The sequence below is a fragment of the Corapipo altera genome, unplaced genomic scaffold (assembly GCF_003945725.1).
Source record: "Corapipo altera isolate COAL_440 unplaced genomic scaffold, ASM394572v1 62, whole genome shotgun sequence".
NCBI classification, from domain to species: Eukaryota; Metazoa; Chordata; class Aves; order Passeriformes; family Pipridae; genus Corapipo; species Corapipo altera.
In genome coordinates, this window is record NW_020884894.1 from 7,098,960 (window position 1) to 7,114,819 (window position 15,860).

The 15,860-nt window shown below is 40.3% G+C and overlaps 1 protein-coding gene across 2 annotated transcripts in view; it reads right to left on the reverse strand.

Moving 5' to 3' along the window:
* The window catches only part of CDH13 (cadherin 13), a 447,767-nt gene that overhangs the window by 30,123 nt on the left and 401,784 nt on the right, over positions 1 to 15,860 (reverse strand). For both annotated transcript variants that reach the window (XM_027646729.1, XM_027646728.1), the window contains exon 11: positions 1,869 to 2,011. In XM_027646729.1, the coding sequence (XP_027502530.1) occupies positions 1,869 to 2,011 (143 nt within the window). The remainder of the gene's footprint in view (positions 1 to 1,868; positions 2,012 to 15,860) is intronic.

The window sequence follows — 15,860 nt, forward strand, 5'->3', positions numbered from 1 at the left end:
CTGAAGAGAGGGATTTGCAGTCGGTGGACAATGCTTTAAAGAGAGTACATGCAGCCATCTAATTTTTTTCCTTTTTAAGTTAACATAATCTTCTTTTAAAGTTCTGGAGGAGTTCTGTATTCATTTCATATCGTTCTACACAATTTGGCTTTTCATCTAAGGTAATATTTCTTTTCAAGATGGACATTAGCTCTGATGGGTAAGGAAATGAAATGGGTTTCATAGCTTTGCCTGGAAATAAGTTGGGGAACATTCTCTAGGGATATTGTCTGTCCCAGCTGTACCTGCAGGGGACAAGGCAGAGGGCCTGTCTCTGAGCTTAATGTTTGGTAATTAATCCAGAGGTGATGCAAACCACAAGGTGAATAATCAGCTATTTAAATTGTGCTGTTTATTCCCACTTCCATGTGTGGCTGGGCTACACACACTGAAGGAGTACAATGCTTGGGAACGATCATTATTAACACCTTGGCATGACAGTACTAAATGCACACACGTGGTTTCTAATTACTTCATTCAAAGAAGTCAATAATGTTGGAGTGGATGAACTGCACTAAAGGAGCTGTATAATCACAATAAATACAGTTACAGTCTCTGGAATGGAGTGTTGACTCAACACCTCAAGTGAAGAGGATTCCTTTTCTCTCTTGCTCTGTTGTTCAGCTCACAGACACCTCTTTCCCTTTCTCCCATTTTTCCAGAATGGAAAAAATTCTGGGAATTAAGAGGGATCACCTGTCAGTGAGGTTCTGGGCTCAGAACAGATGAGCAAGACGTGTTACTGCCCTAAGCACAGCAGAAAGGTCTTTCCCCAAATCCATCTCATTCAGGCTGGTTTCCACAGACAAAAACATTCAGCCTCTTGCTCCATCTACTCTCTTTGATGATATCTCAATCCACCTTTAAAACATGACTTTGTCCTTCTGGCAACCCCTCAGTAATATTATCCCAGATTTTTACTTTCATTGTGAGATGACATTTCCCAGTGTACCAGATTTTAAGATGCATTTAAAAAAAAAAATTCCTATCCAATAGCAAACAAATGACAGAAATATGTTCAGTGCTACATTTTTCCATGGAAATTTCCTAAGGAAAATATGTATATTAATATATAAGTAAATCATCATCTCAGCAGATTTTTTTTTCCGTTATACTTAAGGCGATATTTTCTTTCTCCTGTCAGGCCCTGCAAGTGTTCCCTGAGTCATGTGGTTACAAAAATGTAGAATTGCTCTCCTAAAAAGAACATTTGACAATTCATCACCAGGGCTAAACCAGCTGCAGCTGTGAAAAAGCCTTAGCATATTAGCTATTATATTACAGGCAAATCTTTTATTTATTTTATGCCTTTAGGTCTGGAGATTTGGAATGTTCAAGATTTTCTCTTTCTTTCTCTCTACTCCAAAGTTACTTGCTGAATTTTTCCTAGACAGCTTAATTTTGATTCTATTTGACATAAGGAACTTTAATACACACAATATGCAAAAAGTTTTGCATTTAAACAAGGATTTTTACTTATGTTTTTATTGTCACTATCATTGTATTGCAAAGAATAGAACCCAGCATATCAGGGATGAGTTGTTATTGGTAGTGAGGTGCCTCAGGCTTACTGACTGTTCAAATATTGTGAAGAAATTAACTCTGATAAAGATGACTTATTACTTTCCAGGAACGTTCCCAGACTATTTATACCTAAAATTATGATCTCAGTGCAGTAATAAACGTGTGAGGTGTAAACTTAAATTAAAGCTGCTGAAGCAAACGCTTAAGTTCCCATGTGCACTTTCCAGATCAGAAAGTTTCAGGCAGGGGGGGAAATGATTATTGATAACAATATATTCATGATCTTATCCATGATAATTACTCACCACTGTCTATGGCCAGGAAGAGGGCAGTGTACACATTGTCCTGCACGTAGGGAGACTCCCGATCCAGGACAGCCGTGGTGCCGATGGTGCCATTGGTAGGGTTGATTTCCAGCCAGCCTGCTGGGTCCTTGTAAACTGAATACCTAAATCAAAGTACAGCAGCTGTTAACAAATGATAGATCTGAACATAAAACAATCACATTACTACAAGGGAATATGTCTTTGCACTCACTGGCTTTCGTGGGTGGATCTCTTAATAATTCAGAAATAGAATCTAAACCTTGTGCTTTCCCTTAGGGATAGTTCTTTATTGCTAAACTCAGCTGACAGAAGGAGAAGTTGTAGACAATTCCTTTGGAAATATATTTGTCCCAAAGAGTAGTACAGAAATCAATATTTAAAATATTATATTGGACCTGTGCTATACAGCCAGAGTACCTGAACACTTGCAATGGGCCTCTGCATCAACACTGGGATGTACAGACTTCATGAATCCCATCACAGCCATCCTTTTTCCTCACTCAAAATTCTGGTTCGACTAGAAATTGTATTTTTAATTTACTTTTTTGAGTGTTTTTCACATTTTTTTCTTTCAACTAGTTAGACATGTACTGAATTGTAGAGTATGGCATCAAAAAGAGAATTGGACAATGAATTCTTCAGGTCTAACAGGAGGTGGTTACACCCAGACCCTGTTTGTACACATTTGTTCTGCAGTCTGGGATCTGTAGTTTCCTTCTGATGATTAAATTCAATCACATGAACGTGGCCTAAATCAGGATTTGGAAATGCTGTCTCCAAGGTGCTCCAGTAAGAAATTCCCTGTTGTGCTTTTTTCCATTAATCAGCACAAATATTCAGACCCTGAATCTGAAAATGTTTAGGGACATTGTGGAGTTTCCACACTAAAAATTTCCCTACTTGACCAAAGCAATAAGTGCAAGAATGTTCATGATTAGGGTTTAATTCTATACTCAGTTAAATATATTAAGTAATATAACAACACAGAGCTGAATTAACTGGTACCAATTCCCTTTTCAATTAAATGTGTTAATATTTTAAACCAAAACTCCAATCATATAATCAATACTTAGGATAATAACCTGTTTATGTTTTTTGTAGTGAATTGTTATAGGTCATAAACAGCCATACAACCTTCTCTAGACATTTTAAATTACCAGTAATTGACATGGAACCTGTTATTATTTAATGAGTCTGTGCCCAGGCAGTGCCTCATAGTGGCATTCACCTGAAAGGTGAATGTGTGATAATCCTGCCAAAAAAAAGATGTATCAGTGCAACCATGGGGGAATAAACAAAAATAACAGGGGGTAAAAAAAAAGTAATAAAATGAAATAAAATGGCAGCTGCCAGAAGAGGAAGGAATAAATTTCAAGTCAACAAAGACAGACATGGTCTCACTGAATGTGTGTTTCAGAGGTTTGCTTTGGTGTTGTGGCCTCTGGACAGTGGAAAAATAAGTTGCTACATCCCTGGAGCAGAGTGTTGGGATGTCCATTATCACAGGTAAGGAAGTGCTGACAGACAGCCCTGCCCACACCTCTGCTGTTCTTTACCAAGGCTTTGCTTCAGGCTATAAAAATGCAACTTCCCCAGGGCTGCTGAGCCTGAGTGACTTTGCCGTGGTAAACATGGGCAGCCAGAGCCAGGATCAAAGCTTCAATATACACAGCCATGAAAAAATTCCACATTTTTATGAGCTGTTTTTATGTTAAAATAAGTTAAAGGACGAAATTGGAAGCCAGGGCCTTTTGGAATTTATGAGAAAAAGAGACATATAGGAAAAACTGTTGACTTATGCTCCCACAAAAGTCACTCAGAGTTTCACCACTGCTTTCCCCAGGAGCGGAAATGATTCCTTAGGGAATATGTGGAAAAGAAGCAAAGGAAAACGCTAGTGCATAGTGAGATATTCCATCAACCCAACATGTCCTTCCACTTAATAGCCATTTAAACATTAATCAATACCCCAGCTTTATCTGCAGGAAAAATGAGTGCCTGGAATAGCAACAATGCAGATCATTATTTCATTTTACTTCTTTGTTTCTTCTTTTATAGTTGTTTTTATAACGTTGCAACAAAGGTATGCACAAAAATATGAAACAAGGGCAGCCTAAACAATTCCTAGTCTATTGTAAACCAGCAAATTCTCAATTAACCCTGAAACAATTTCAGAAGATTCAACACTTCCAAAGTAATGAGAATGTAAAATGGATTGTATTATCTTCCCTGATTGCTCTACAAAGCACTGTTGGCTGTGCAAATAAAAAACTGAATTGTATAACCTGTGATTTGGCACAGGATATCGTAAAAGTAGTACTTTGTCTTTCCCACCACATTTTTTACTTATTGTAGGAGCATATTGCAGTACAGTTAAGATGATTGTTCTTTGTTCCATTTTTTGAGGGCTCTGCCAGCAAAAGGTTTAGAATAGACCCATTACAGAAAAACACTGTAAAAATAGAAGTATAGAATACAAAGATTCACTTCCCACTTTTGACTTTAGTGGGATCTTCTGATTGCACAGCACTTTTGAAAATCAGACCATTTTTTTTGGTGGTTAAACATGAACTTCCCTGCCTGTGAGTACCTGCTCGGTTGTCTCAATCCTAAGCACTCTGATACATCTGTAGGGATGTGTGCAAACTATGTTCTCTGGTGTGCCAATTACTGTTTATTTTTGTCTTATTCTACATTGCAATAGTGAAATTTAGGGCTGCTTGTGGACTTTATCTCATCGTGGTTTGTTTTTTTTTAAATTTTAAACCATGCCAACAGCTTACTGTTCCCAAGGGCTTGTATGACAACAGGGTAGGGGCAAGAGGGTGTGACATATTTTAACTGTGACCTTCTTGCACTAGGTTATTGTCCTTGCAATATGTTTAAGCCAGATATTGTAAAGAAAACAGCGTAAACAATTCCCTCAAACTGGAACACATCTCCGGCAGTGTTTAAATATACACCTTAAACAAAGACCTACAAAGAGATGCAGGGAGGTTGTAGATGCAAAACAAGAGAACATAAACCAAACTATGCACTTGGTCTGTTTGGTGCAGGACTAAAATGAAGCAGCAAATACAGGGAAATAATTTAAAATTTATAAATGGCCTCTCCCCCCTCCTGTAACAGAGGGATAATTCAGAGAACAGCTCCTGGGGCTGCTCACAGACGTGCAGGGCTTGATTAGCAAAAAGATCATTACACACAACAGACATGGACACAGAAACCAAACCAGAGGCACAGCCCTGCAGCAGCCACAAAAAGGATTTCCCAGCCAACAGTGCAATAGCTCAGGGTGTCCCAGGCCAGCAGCCAGGCACAGTCAGATGCTGCTCTTGGCAAGGCCTTCCAGAGCTTGGGAATTGCCAGACTTTTCCTGTGTTGAGTCAAGGGGTCTTGGCTCTTATGCTTTGACAGAATGAGAAGGAAGGCAAAACGAAGTAGTGCCAAATCTGTGTTGAATGACACATCTGAGCCAGTCTGGTGGGCAGCACTGACCAGAGGTAAGGGCAGCGAGTCTGTCAGGCTTGTCAGTGTGGGGGGTTCATCCTGGTGCATCTGGAGAGTGCTCAAGCCATGACCTGCAGGGACTGTTCCACCAGAACCCACAACAGAAGAGAACTCCTGCAGTGGCACTGGCTGCATGAAATATCTGTTTGACTCTCTAGTTAGGCTTTATCACCATGGCAGACTGTAGGCAGCAAGGTGACACTGTGGTGGACCAGTGAGCACGGCTGGTCTGGCTGAGCTGGGACTCAGATGTTGGACTTTTGAGTCCCAGCTCTGTCACAATGGAATTAGGGAAGTCTTTAATTCATACTACATCCTCACCTCATCTTTAAAACAGTGAGGATGTATTTCTGCCTTGAAAAGCTGTTAAAAGGATAAAATCTGTAAATCATTGCAAAAGGCCTAGAACACATAGCAATGAAGGACATCAAAAGCACTGAGATAGAATAGAAAAGAATATTTGAATGGCTTTCTAAAGATGCAACAAGATATTTACTGGCATTTTCTATCTAAATTGCCTATCTTTTTAATTCTTTTTAAACTATGTTTAAAATAGACTTGAACCAAGATGAGTAAAAATTTCCTGTTCTCTGTGATGCAAACATTTATATGTATGTGTCTACTTTGTGGTCTTGGGCAAAGCTGAGAGTGTCAACATACCATGGCAGGGAGTTAGAATGAGGTGATCTTTAAGGTCCCTTCCACCCCAAACCATTCTGTGATTCTATGATAAGACTTTGATAGTAACCATTTTCATAGCATTTCAGGCTGGCAAGAGTCAGTATCAGAAATATAACAAAGCTTTTCCATACACTAGATATCCAATTCACACTTGCTTCTTTCAGGGATCCTGGTCCCATTGACATAAATTTAAACTACCAGTTGACCAGAGCCAATATTTCACCTAAGTATAGCTCCACGTTTGTATTTGGAATGAAAAACCTTCACATTATCCACATTATGAATTCTTGCTCCTTCTGGCACTGGAACGTATAATGGCAGCACATGAAATTTTTTTATGAGCTCTTCATGAGTGATTCAGGTAAAATGATAGTGGAGAAGGTAACTTTGTATGTCTGTGCCTGTGATCTCAGCATGAGAACACCCTTTTTTCTCTGAATGAAGAAATCTCTAAATACAGACATTCTGTAATCTTTAAATCAAGCCAATACGAGTTTTATCTCATTATATCAAGTGCAGCTGAAAAATCAAGAATGACTACCTCTGGAAAAAGCTTCCCAGGTATCTGGGAGAGAACAGTGCAGCACTTACAGCATAAATATACACACTGGGTAAGTAATGGTGGCTCTCAAAGGCAAGAAAACTTCCCAAAATATAAGTGCAACACTAAAAAATCTGGGTTAAAGCTGCATTGTGCTTTATGTAGGGATGACATAATGTAGAGCTTTAGAGATCAACCTGCTTCCCATCGAGCTCCCTCTTCTCCACTGCGCTCTCGTTACCTTTTGCCTGCACTAATTACGGCAGCATATGGCACCGGGAGGAGCAGAGAGGGAACCTTATTGCAGCACAGCAATTCTCCAGCTGAAACACACTCCACGCTCATTTGTGATGACACACAGCAATTCTTCTGCTATTTGGCTACATGATAAAAAAGGTATTCCTGCTCCCAAGCTGCTCTGGGGAGAGAAGCTTGCCTTTCATATACGTACATTCCCAGCCTTGCACAGCTGGGTCTCTGATTGCCATCCCATGTGGAATGAAAACAATAATAGCAATTCTCTAATGTATATTACAGCTAATGTTCTGTAACTATACTGACATTTGATTTTGTAAAGATGTTTTTATGCAACTTCCAAGACTGTTTTTTAGTTTTAAAATGTTTGTGGTACTAAAGCCATTGGAAGAATGCTGGAGCAGTTGGAGTTTTTCACTTTCCAAGGCCATGTTGGACAGGTCCCTGAGCATCCTGGTCTAGTGGGTGGCATCCCTACCCATGGCAGAGGATTGGAATGAGATGGCCTTTAATGGCTCTTTCAACCCAAACCATTCTATTATTCCATGATTCACTTTTTTTCAGGTGTTGAAAAACAATGTGGATTAATAAAATGTCTTAATTTGGAGGTGCAAGAGAATATACAGATTCACATTCCATTTTATACCCAGATATTCAGCTACTGCCTAAAACCTTCTGCAGCCCCTAAACACAATGTTATACAGGTCAGTAACATATCATCCATGATTCTTGTGTTTAGTGTGACAAAACATGTTTTAAACACAGAAGGGAGGCATTGTTGGAAATAACTGAACTCAACATGTTACTAAAACACTCTGACCATGAAATAAAGAAGTTGCCAGTAGGCCTCACATTTACCTTATTACAGTAGCTTAAACTACACCTCCAGGAAGCAACTATTTTCATACCTCCTTTCAGTGCTTCTTCCTCACGTGCTTCCTGTTTGGACACCCAAATACACTTTTATTTCTTTATGACCCTTGAAGAACTCTACACTTTCTCCTGAGATCCACATGACAGGGTGTCTTCACCCCTTTCCGTGCGAGGGGAACTCGCCACTGCATTTGGAAATGCCTGGATCCGAGCTGGGTGTGAGCACCAGGCTGTCCCACATCTCTCCCAGCAGTCAGCAATGGTCTGTAGCTCAGCAAAGTGTCAATGCTGGCATTGCTCTGCCCTAATCTGTGCCTTCTTTTGCATTTCCTTTGCAATGAGTGCCTACAGTTAGTGCGTTGTCAGCACTAGAAAATCTCTATGATGGGCACAAATCATGACAATATCAGCATAACTCTGTTGCTGCTCAGAGTGCTCTGTTATGGAGGCATAACCGAGTAATAATTTAAAGCTAAGACTTTTTTGGTGATTTATTAGCAATTCAATAACCCTGCCTGAAATAAGTGTGTCAACAGGTAAATATGTGAGTGTTAGGAGAGAGGGGTAAAACCTGATGGGTGCTGGGTTTCACATGTACACAAATACAGATCCCTGTGGAATAATGGCAAGGGGTTTGTCATCCAGTGTGTAGGACACCCATAAAATGATACAGCAACACATGCCCTACTCAGCATGAGGAGGTTCTTTAGCTGCAGCATTTTTCTTATCACCTCTATGATGTGAATCACAGGGAAACAAATCCTGCATTAAGCACAGTGCTATCAACAGCAGCCTGTTGCTGGTGCTGCCAAGTTAAAACTAACCCTGATATCCACCCCTCATGCTGCAGACACTGCCTAAGAAAGCATTTCCATTGCAGGTGAGGACTGAAAGGGTTTCATAGCACAGGGAAACAGAAGCACAAGTGCCTCATCACAAGGTATTATTGAGACAAAACGTAAGAATTCAGTCATCTCAAAAACCCCAGGCCAGGTTATACGGGTTACAGGAGAAGTGATAAAGGGAGCAATACTGACAGCCCACTAAAGGGCTTTTCCAGGTCTTTTCCTGTCAGTTGTCTACATGGACATGTGGATTCCTGATCCTCAAGGCTTTCAGAAACTGCCTTCTGTGTGTCTAACTTTGTGATTCTGCAGAATCATGGAGCGATTGGGATTGGAAGGAACCAGTGGAGATAATCACTGACTGTTTTCAAGACCTGTTGTGAATCTTAAATCTCACTGTGTCTGGCCTAAACCTTGACATAAACATATCCTGGTAAACATTAAACACAGAGTTAAGACAATCTTCAAAAGATGTGGTTAAAAAGTCAGAAAGGATAATAAAATCTAAACTGTCATCTGTTTGCAGTTTCCAGCCCCCATATTTAACTTGCACACTACAGCTGGCAAGCTAAGCTGGTTAGCCCTCATACCATTAAATATATGAACATATAAAATGGATGGATTTGAATTTGGATTGAAATGCTGGTACTAAAAGTGTGACTATATGCTACATGTGCAACAGGCTGTGAAATACCTCCTGCAGTGCCCTCCTGCAGAGATTTAGACATGCTAAAATTACTTGAGCTAGATTATTTAAAAGAAAAAACCCTAAAAATATAAAAACCCCAGATTTAACTGAAATATATACTATTAATAATCAGAATAAATATATCCTTAACAAAATCTAAAACTTGAAATAAATCACATTTTCTGGCAACACTATTGAGAAAGGTGTTAGGTCAGATGCATTTTTAAACTTACTGGAGATTGAGGATTTATGCAAGAGCCATTTTTCAGCTTCGTGGAACAGATTTATGGGCTTGCAGACCGTCTGTATATTCACAGGCTGGAAATGTCAACTTAAGAGTAACAATTTAAAAAAATAAATTAAAATCCCCATCAACGTCGTGCCACAAGTCGCTCTGTGCATTTTTGGCCACAGAAAATTCGTGTTCCTCTGATAACCTGGACACAGTCCAGGGTGAATCCATTAGCTCTGCACCAGTGCCTGGCTCAGCTCTGCAGGCAGGGCACGACAGGCTCTGTAGGAACTCCCTGCAGCTGCTTCTCCCTGGGCGACCCCAAAGTGCCTCCCCAAAGTTTCCAGGAGTTTATGTACAGAGCCTGCACATGCTTTATGCTGATCCCATCTGAGAAGGCATCACAATTCCTTGTCTCAGTGCCAGCCTGGCCCGTGGAATGGTGCAATAATCCTCTCCAAAGCACAGGCACGTCCTTAGGGTGTGCAAGAGACTGGACTGCTCCGAAACACAGCAGGGCTGCACGAGGTTGATACGTTGTTTTTTAAGGTTTGAGATTTACACACATTCAGATTTTGGTCAGATATTTGTTGCTAGTATCAGTTTTCCATTGATTCAATCAGAGCATTTAGTAGTAAAAAAAAAAAAACCTCCCAAAACATTTCAGCTTGCACTACAGAAATGTGTATTTTCGGGGAACCAGAGCAGGAATGCTGTGGTACATCAGGGTTGAGCACATCACTGAAGATCAGTAGCTTTTACTAAAACTGTATAAAAACAGAATATTCTCTGGAAAAAGCTTCCATTTGAGCTGCTTTCTTTCAGGTGCCCTGTCAGTTTATGGCTAAGAAATAGATATTTATAGCAAGAAAAGGAGTCTACCCTTTGCGCTTTGGAAGACAACTTGGCTCTTACAGCCTTTCCACTGGCATCTGCCTCAGGTCAATAAGTCACAGGAAAGACTGCTGAAAGTGTAATACAGATTTTTCAGAAATACTTCAGCTGTTAGTCGATTTTTTTAAAAACTGCTTTTTAAACTGAAAGGGTACGTTTTTGATAGAACATATTTAAAAAGGCAGACAAAACAATAAAATGGGAACTCAACACTACTTGGTCTATGCCAATATGCCATGACACTTAGATTCTATTTCCAGTTTACAATAGTAAATTTCTACTTAAAATTATAATTTTTAAAAAAAGTCATCGAGAAAGAATAAAATTAAGCCCCTTTTTCCCTAAAAGTATATTTTCTATGGGCAACAAGTCTCGACAGGAATTGTTTTGTTGAAAGATTCCTCGGCTCAGCTTTGTTTTGCTTGTCACATCAGGGAGTTAGCAGGCTGGTTTTCATGGCAATGCTCTATCTACAGTGATATGATCAAAACAGAATGAAAAATTAGAGGAAATTCAGTTTTTAGTCCCCTGCCACTGAGACATGTCAGATGAGAAAATGGTTGACTAATTAGTCATTTGTGTGGAGAAGTAATGGGAGTAAGCCCCTTGGTAAACATGAAGAAAGTAACAAGAGAGTCATTGCAACTGGAATAATAAAATAAACCCAGACCCAAAACCTACTGCAATTAATCAAATGAAGATAATAAAATTGCAGCAATGAGGCAGTTAAATAAAATGTTCTGAAAAGGAAAATATTTTTTGTTATTATTGTACAGTCTTTCAAACATTTCTCTATACTGAAATCTAATTTTCTTGTTTTCTTCCCTTCAGGGTAAAAATATCCTAGAAGTTGAGGTGTAACAACAACAACAAAAAAAAATCCACAAACTCATTTATGTATGTTTTAATCAGAAGTGATTAGGGCTATGGTTAAATGAACCCAGAGGCTATAACTATCTGAATTATTCCTAAAGCTAGGGAATAATACACCATATCTGGGACTAACATGCTGCTATAATCAGGTTGTTACTGTTAGAATAATTGTCAACACATGCAAATCAGTAAAAGTTTTCTCATTGTAACAATTGTGCCTCAAAAGCTAATCAACGTTTGATGAGCTGGAGGTTCTTTTATAAACTACCCAGAAAAGGTTTTTGGCAGTAAAACTCCATCAAAAGTTTCTGCACATGCTGGTTCTCTGTGCCTGTGCTTCCAGCAAAGGCAGCTGCTCCCACTGCACATCCCTTTGCTGCTTCCCCTGTTCAATCAGGGGTCCTGGGAGCTCTTGAAAAGCAGGAAAGTTTTCATAAGAGCCCAGCAGATTCACTGCTGAAATGTCACTGTTGAACCCAGCCATGAAACAGCACATTTCTGCAGATTCCGGGAGTTATTTTTTACCCAGGGATGGGCAGGGAAGAGGTGGGAAGTGGCTCCCCACTGTGAGGCATTAGTCTGTCTGGATCGATACAGTTCCCCTTGGACTCGATCCCACTGCCAGCAACTGGCCAGGCCCAGCACGGGGTTACTTCTGCCAGCTTCCATAAAACCTCACTTTTGCCCTGGCTAATTTTAAAGTCACAAAGAAAACCCCTTTGCCCGGAGGCACCCCCCAAAAACGGCAGGGGAGCTGCGAGCAGGCTCCAGCACGGGTTTGCATCCTGAGCCTGTGGCATCCAAACGTACTCCCAAGTTCCAGCCCTGGACATTATTAACTCTGGGACTTGTCTCTGAAGGAAGGAAGGGGATTCATGTTTCTGCAAATTGAATTCCAAGAGGGAAGGGGGTGGTGAATGTGCTGACTAATCATTTTAGCACAGTTTATGTCCAGTCTAAAGCCTTTGTGACACTGATGCCTCAAAGCAGAGGTTACATTGCAGGCACCCCTGGGTGCTGCTTCAGCTGCTTCTTGCACACCCCCTTGACTCTTTTGAACTTGAACTTTTCAAAGAATTACAGTGCAGGATAAATCTGGAAGATGCTGGGACTAGGTTATCCCACAAATGGAGAATAACACCTCGTCACTCTGAAAATAATTAATGCTAAAGTCTAGAAGTACCACAGGTCATTCTCCCTGTTGCCAGAGGAGCAAGCAATACATGTCAGCACAGGACAGGACAGACCCAGTGATATCCACCATGTGACACTTTTATCACTCCTCAATAACAAAACTTTAATTATAAAGATCACATACTTCAAACAAAGTTACTTGAGACCTGGGTTCTCATTCCATGAGATTTTTTTTTTCAAGAAAACAAACAAACAAAAAGGACTCCCCTGATTATATTGGGTGTGTCAGCCCAAAAAAAATGTGTAAAAGATATTTATTGTGGTGAACCAGCATAAGTATTTTGCTTTTTCTTAGCTTAGCAACAAAAGACAAAGAAAAAATGGAGTAGCATAAGAAAGGATGATATTTAACACACGATAGATTGACTGTGCAAGAAGTAGCAATTCAGAAAGAAAATCTGTGAAGAAGCTGATCCTGCCAGAAAAGCAATCAAAGTAGTTTCCTGTGCTGACAGAGCTGGGCCATTCCGAGCTGGCTGAACTCGCACAGGGCTCATTTGTGGGATTCAGCTATTTCCAAGGCAGGGCTGTAACACAGAGATGATGGGAGAGCAATAATGTTCTGCTGACTTAGAAAAGCCTTCGAGTTTCCTGGCACGTTGCAGTGAGGGCCTGGCAGGAAAAATAGCCCCAGTCCTGCTCCTTCCCTCCCCTTTCCCTGCCAAACACTCAACACTGTCCCCCAGCTCTGTTTAAACTTGGATGGGACAGCCAGTGTAAAATAGCTGCTGGTGCAGGTTTTCCTGCAGACACACATTTTGGTGAGATATTGGTTGCTAATCCTCTGATTATAAATGTGTTTTCACATAGTTGACAGGCATAATCTTGAGTGGCAAAGATTCCTGTTGGAATCCAGACTTCACTGAAGTAATGGGGAAACACTGATCCTGTGACTTGAGCTGAACCTGATCCAGGCAAAACCTGGCTTAAATCTTGGGTTTTTCTCACATTATAGCACTGCCTGAGCCATTATTGGAGTCTTTGCTGAGTGTGGAGCTGAGCCCCCAAAGGATATTCCATGTTCACAGTAACTGAACTAATCAATGACATCTCTTAGAGAGGGTTTGTTCAGCGGGGAGAGCTGTGTGACCCCTCAGCAGCATCACCCTCAGCCTCTCCTGCCTCCTGCAGAGCCACGTGCTGCCCCTGCTGCCACAGCCTGGGGGTCTCATGAGCCCCCAGACCCTGTTACACAGCGAGCACACACACTCTAACTAACTCTGCTCCTGTGGGCAGGAAGGTTTCACTGACACATCTCCTGTATCCACCAGGACATCCATACCAGCTCTAAACCAAGGGGATGCCACTACATCTCTGCCCTGTCCCCCACTGGGTCCCTGAGGGAGGCAGCTCGACAGAAACAGAGCAATGTGCTGGAAATTCAAGTTGCTCCTTGTATAGAGAGTCAAAGAATTGTTAAGGATGGCAAAGATGTTTAGGATCATCAAGTCCAGACATTAACCCAGCACTGCCAAGCCCATCACTAACCCCTGTCCCCAAGTGCCACATCTACACATCTTTGGAACACTTCCAGGGATGAATTCACCACTGCCCTGTTCCAATGCTGGACAAGACAATGGAAAGAGGAGATGGAAAATGAAAGGCTTATCCAGGCTCAAGCCCTCCATGTGGTCTTGGTGAATGTTACCTCTAGGGAGGAGTTATGTCAAGCTCCAAATCCAGTCAAACTGTTTTAGAATGAAAAAAGAATCAAATCAGAATGATTTTGGTCACAGTTGAATGCCTACCAATGAGTTAGTTAGGAGTTATTTAGCTCCTTGTTCCCTATTTAATCCACTAAGCATCTATTAAGAAAGCTGAATTCTCTAAAATAAAATATGTCATTCTGCTATTAATATTGTAAAAATTAAGGTGTTTTTCCTTTTAGTTCTCTTGTTTAGCTTTGTTTAAAAAAAAATTTTATTCATAATAGGAAAATAGACTGTCCTGATGCTTTTGTATCGTTATGTAGCTCAGAGGAATTAATACCCACCGAGTGAAAATACTTTCCAACCTGCAGCATTCAATACCAAAAAAATGGAAAGGGTAGGTGAGAAATTTAGTAGCATGTTTGATAATGTGAGTACATAAGATTCAAGAAAAAATTACACTACCACCTGATAATATGAAGAAAATGGTGAATGAATTCCTGGCTAATAATAACACAAATTAAGTTTTTGGGGTTTTTTTCCCCATCTGATTTTAAATACACTCTGTTCTTCATGGGTGCAGTTCTTACAGAAGCAACTCAATTAATTCTATTTCATTCTTTTTATAATAATTGGGAATCACCTATCTGAGTTTTATTTGACTGATTACACTGAACTATACAAAAAATATGCAGCCCCTTTGTATGCTGAATTTGGAGCAATGTGTGATATCATGTCACATCTTTTCCCTTATTTTGGGCAGTGTCTTTTGTTTGCCTAACTCACTGTCTGTAACGACCATGACAAATGAACAAGGCAGTGTGATTTACCTTTTCTAACCTCAATGAATCACACTCTCAGGCACTCAGGGTGTCCAAATGCACTTTAAAATGCAAAGATGTCCCTCTTACTCTCATGTTTTCAAGGTTGTGTATAACCATATCTTAGCTGTTTTATTTGTCATGCCATCAAGTGCAGACTGTTACATTTGTTACAGGTTACTGGGCTGAATTTCCCCCCCCCCCCCCGTCCCTTTCTGCCTGTAGGAATCATCTAATGCCTGAGGGATGACAGAGAACAAAATACTACTTTTCACTTGTTGAACAAGAACATTGGAAGTCAGGTTCTACACTCTGTCATATTCACTTGGGATATTCATTGTAACATTCCTTGTCTAACTGATGTTACTGCAAAACAAATTTGTCCTTGCCCGTGTAAATAGAAATAGAGAATGCTGAGCAAAATTAAATCCTGCCAGATATTCTGAAAGGCTCGTCACAAGATACGGCAGGGTTGAGAAAATGGCCCCTTCATATATATTTTAACATTTTAAAAAAAATGTGTTTTTCAAGGAAATAAAATTTTAAAGCTTATTCTTGACAGGAAAATTCTCCTTTGCTTGCTAAAAGGTGAGTTCACACTGAAGAAGTCTCAGTAATATCCCTTTTCAGGTTAGAAAGCATCTTTCTTGCTGCATGTCCTGTGTGCATCTGAATGCTGGCTCTGATGTACAGCCTACAACAAATCTTCTCTGCACAGCACAATTTTTATCTCGTGTTCATCATCGTAACAGCCAAGCCCCTTCCAGACACACATTAAACAACATGACAAATGTGTGTCATTTAAGAAATCTGCTGGCCAATGATGGAAAATGTGAACAGGTTAGAGGGGAAAGCTCCACATAAGTACTCATTTATGACACAAAAAGAGCTTTCATTAGATGTTATGGGATTAAG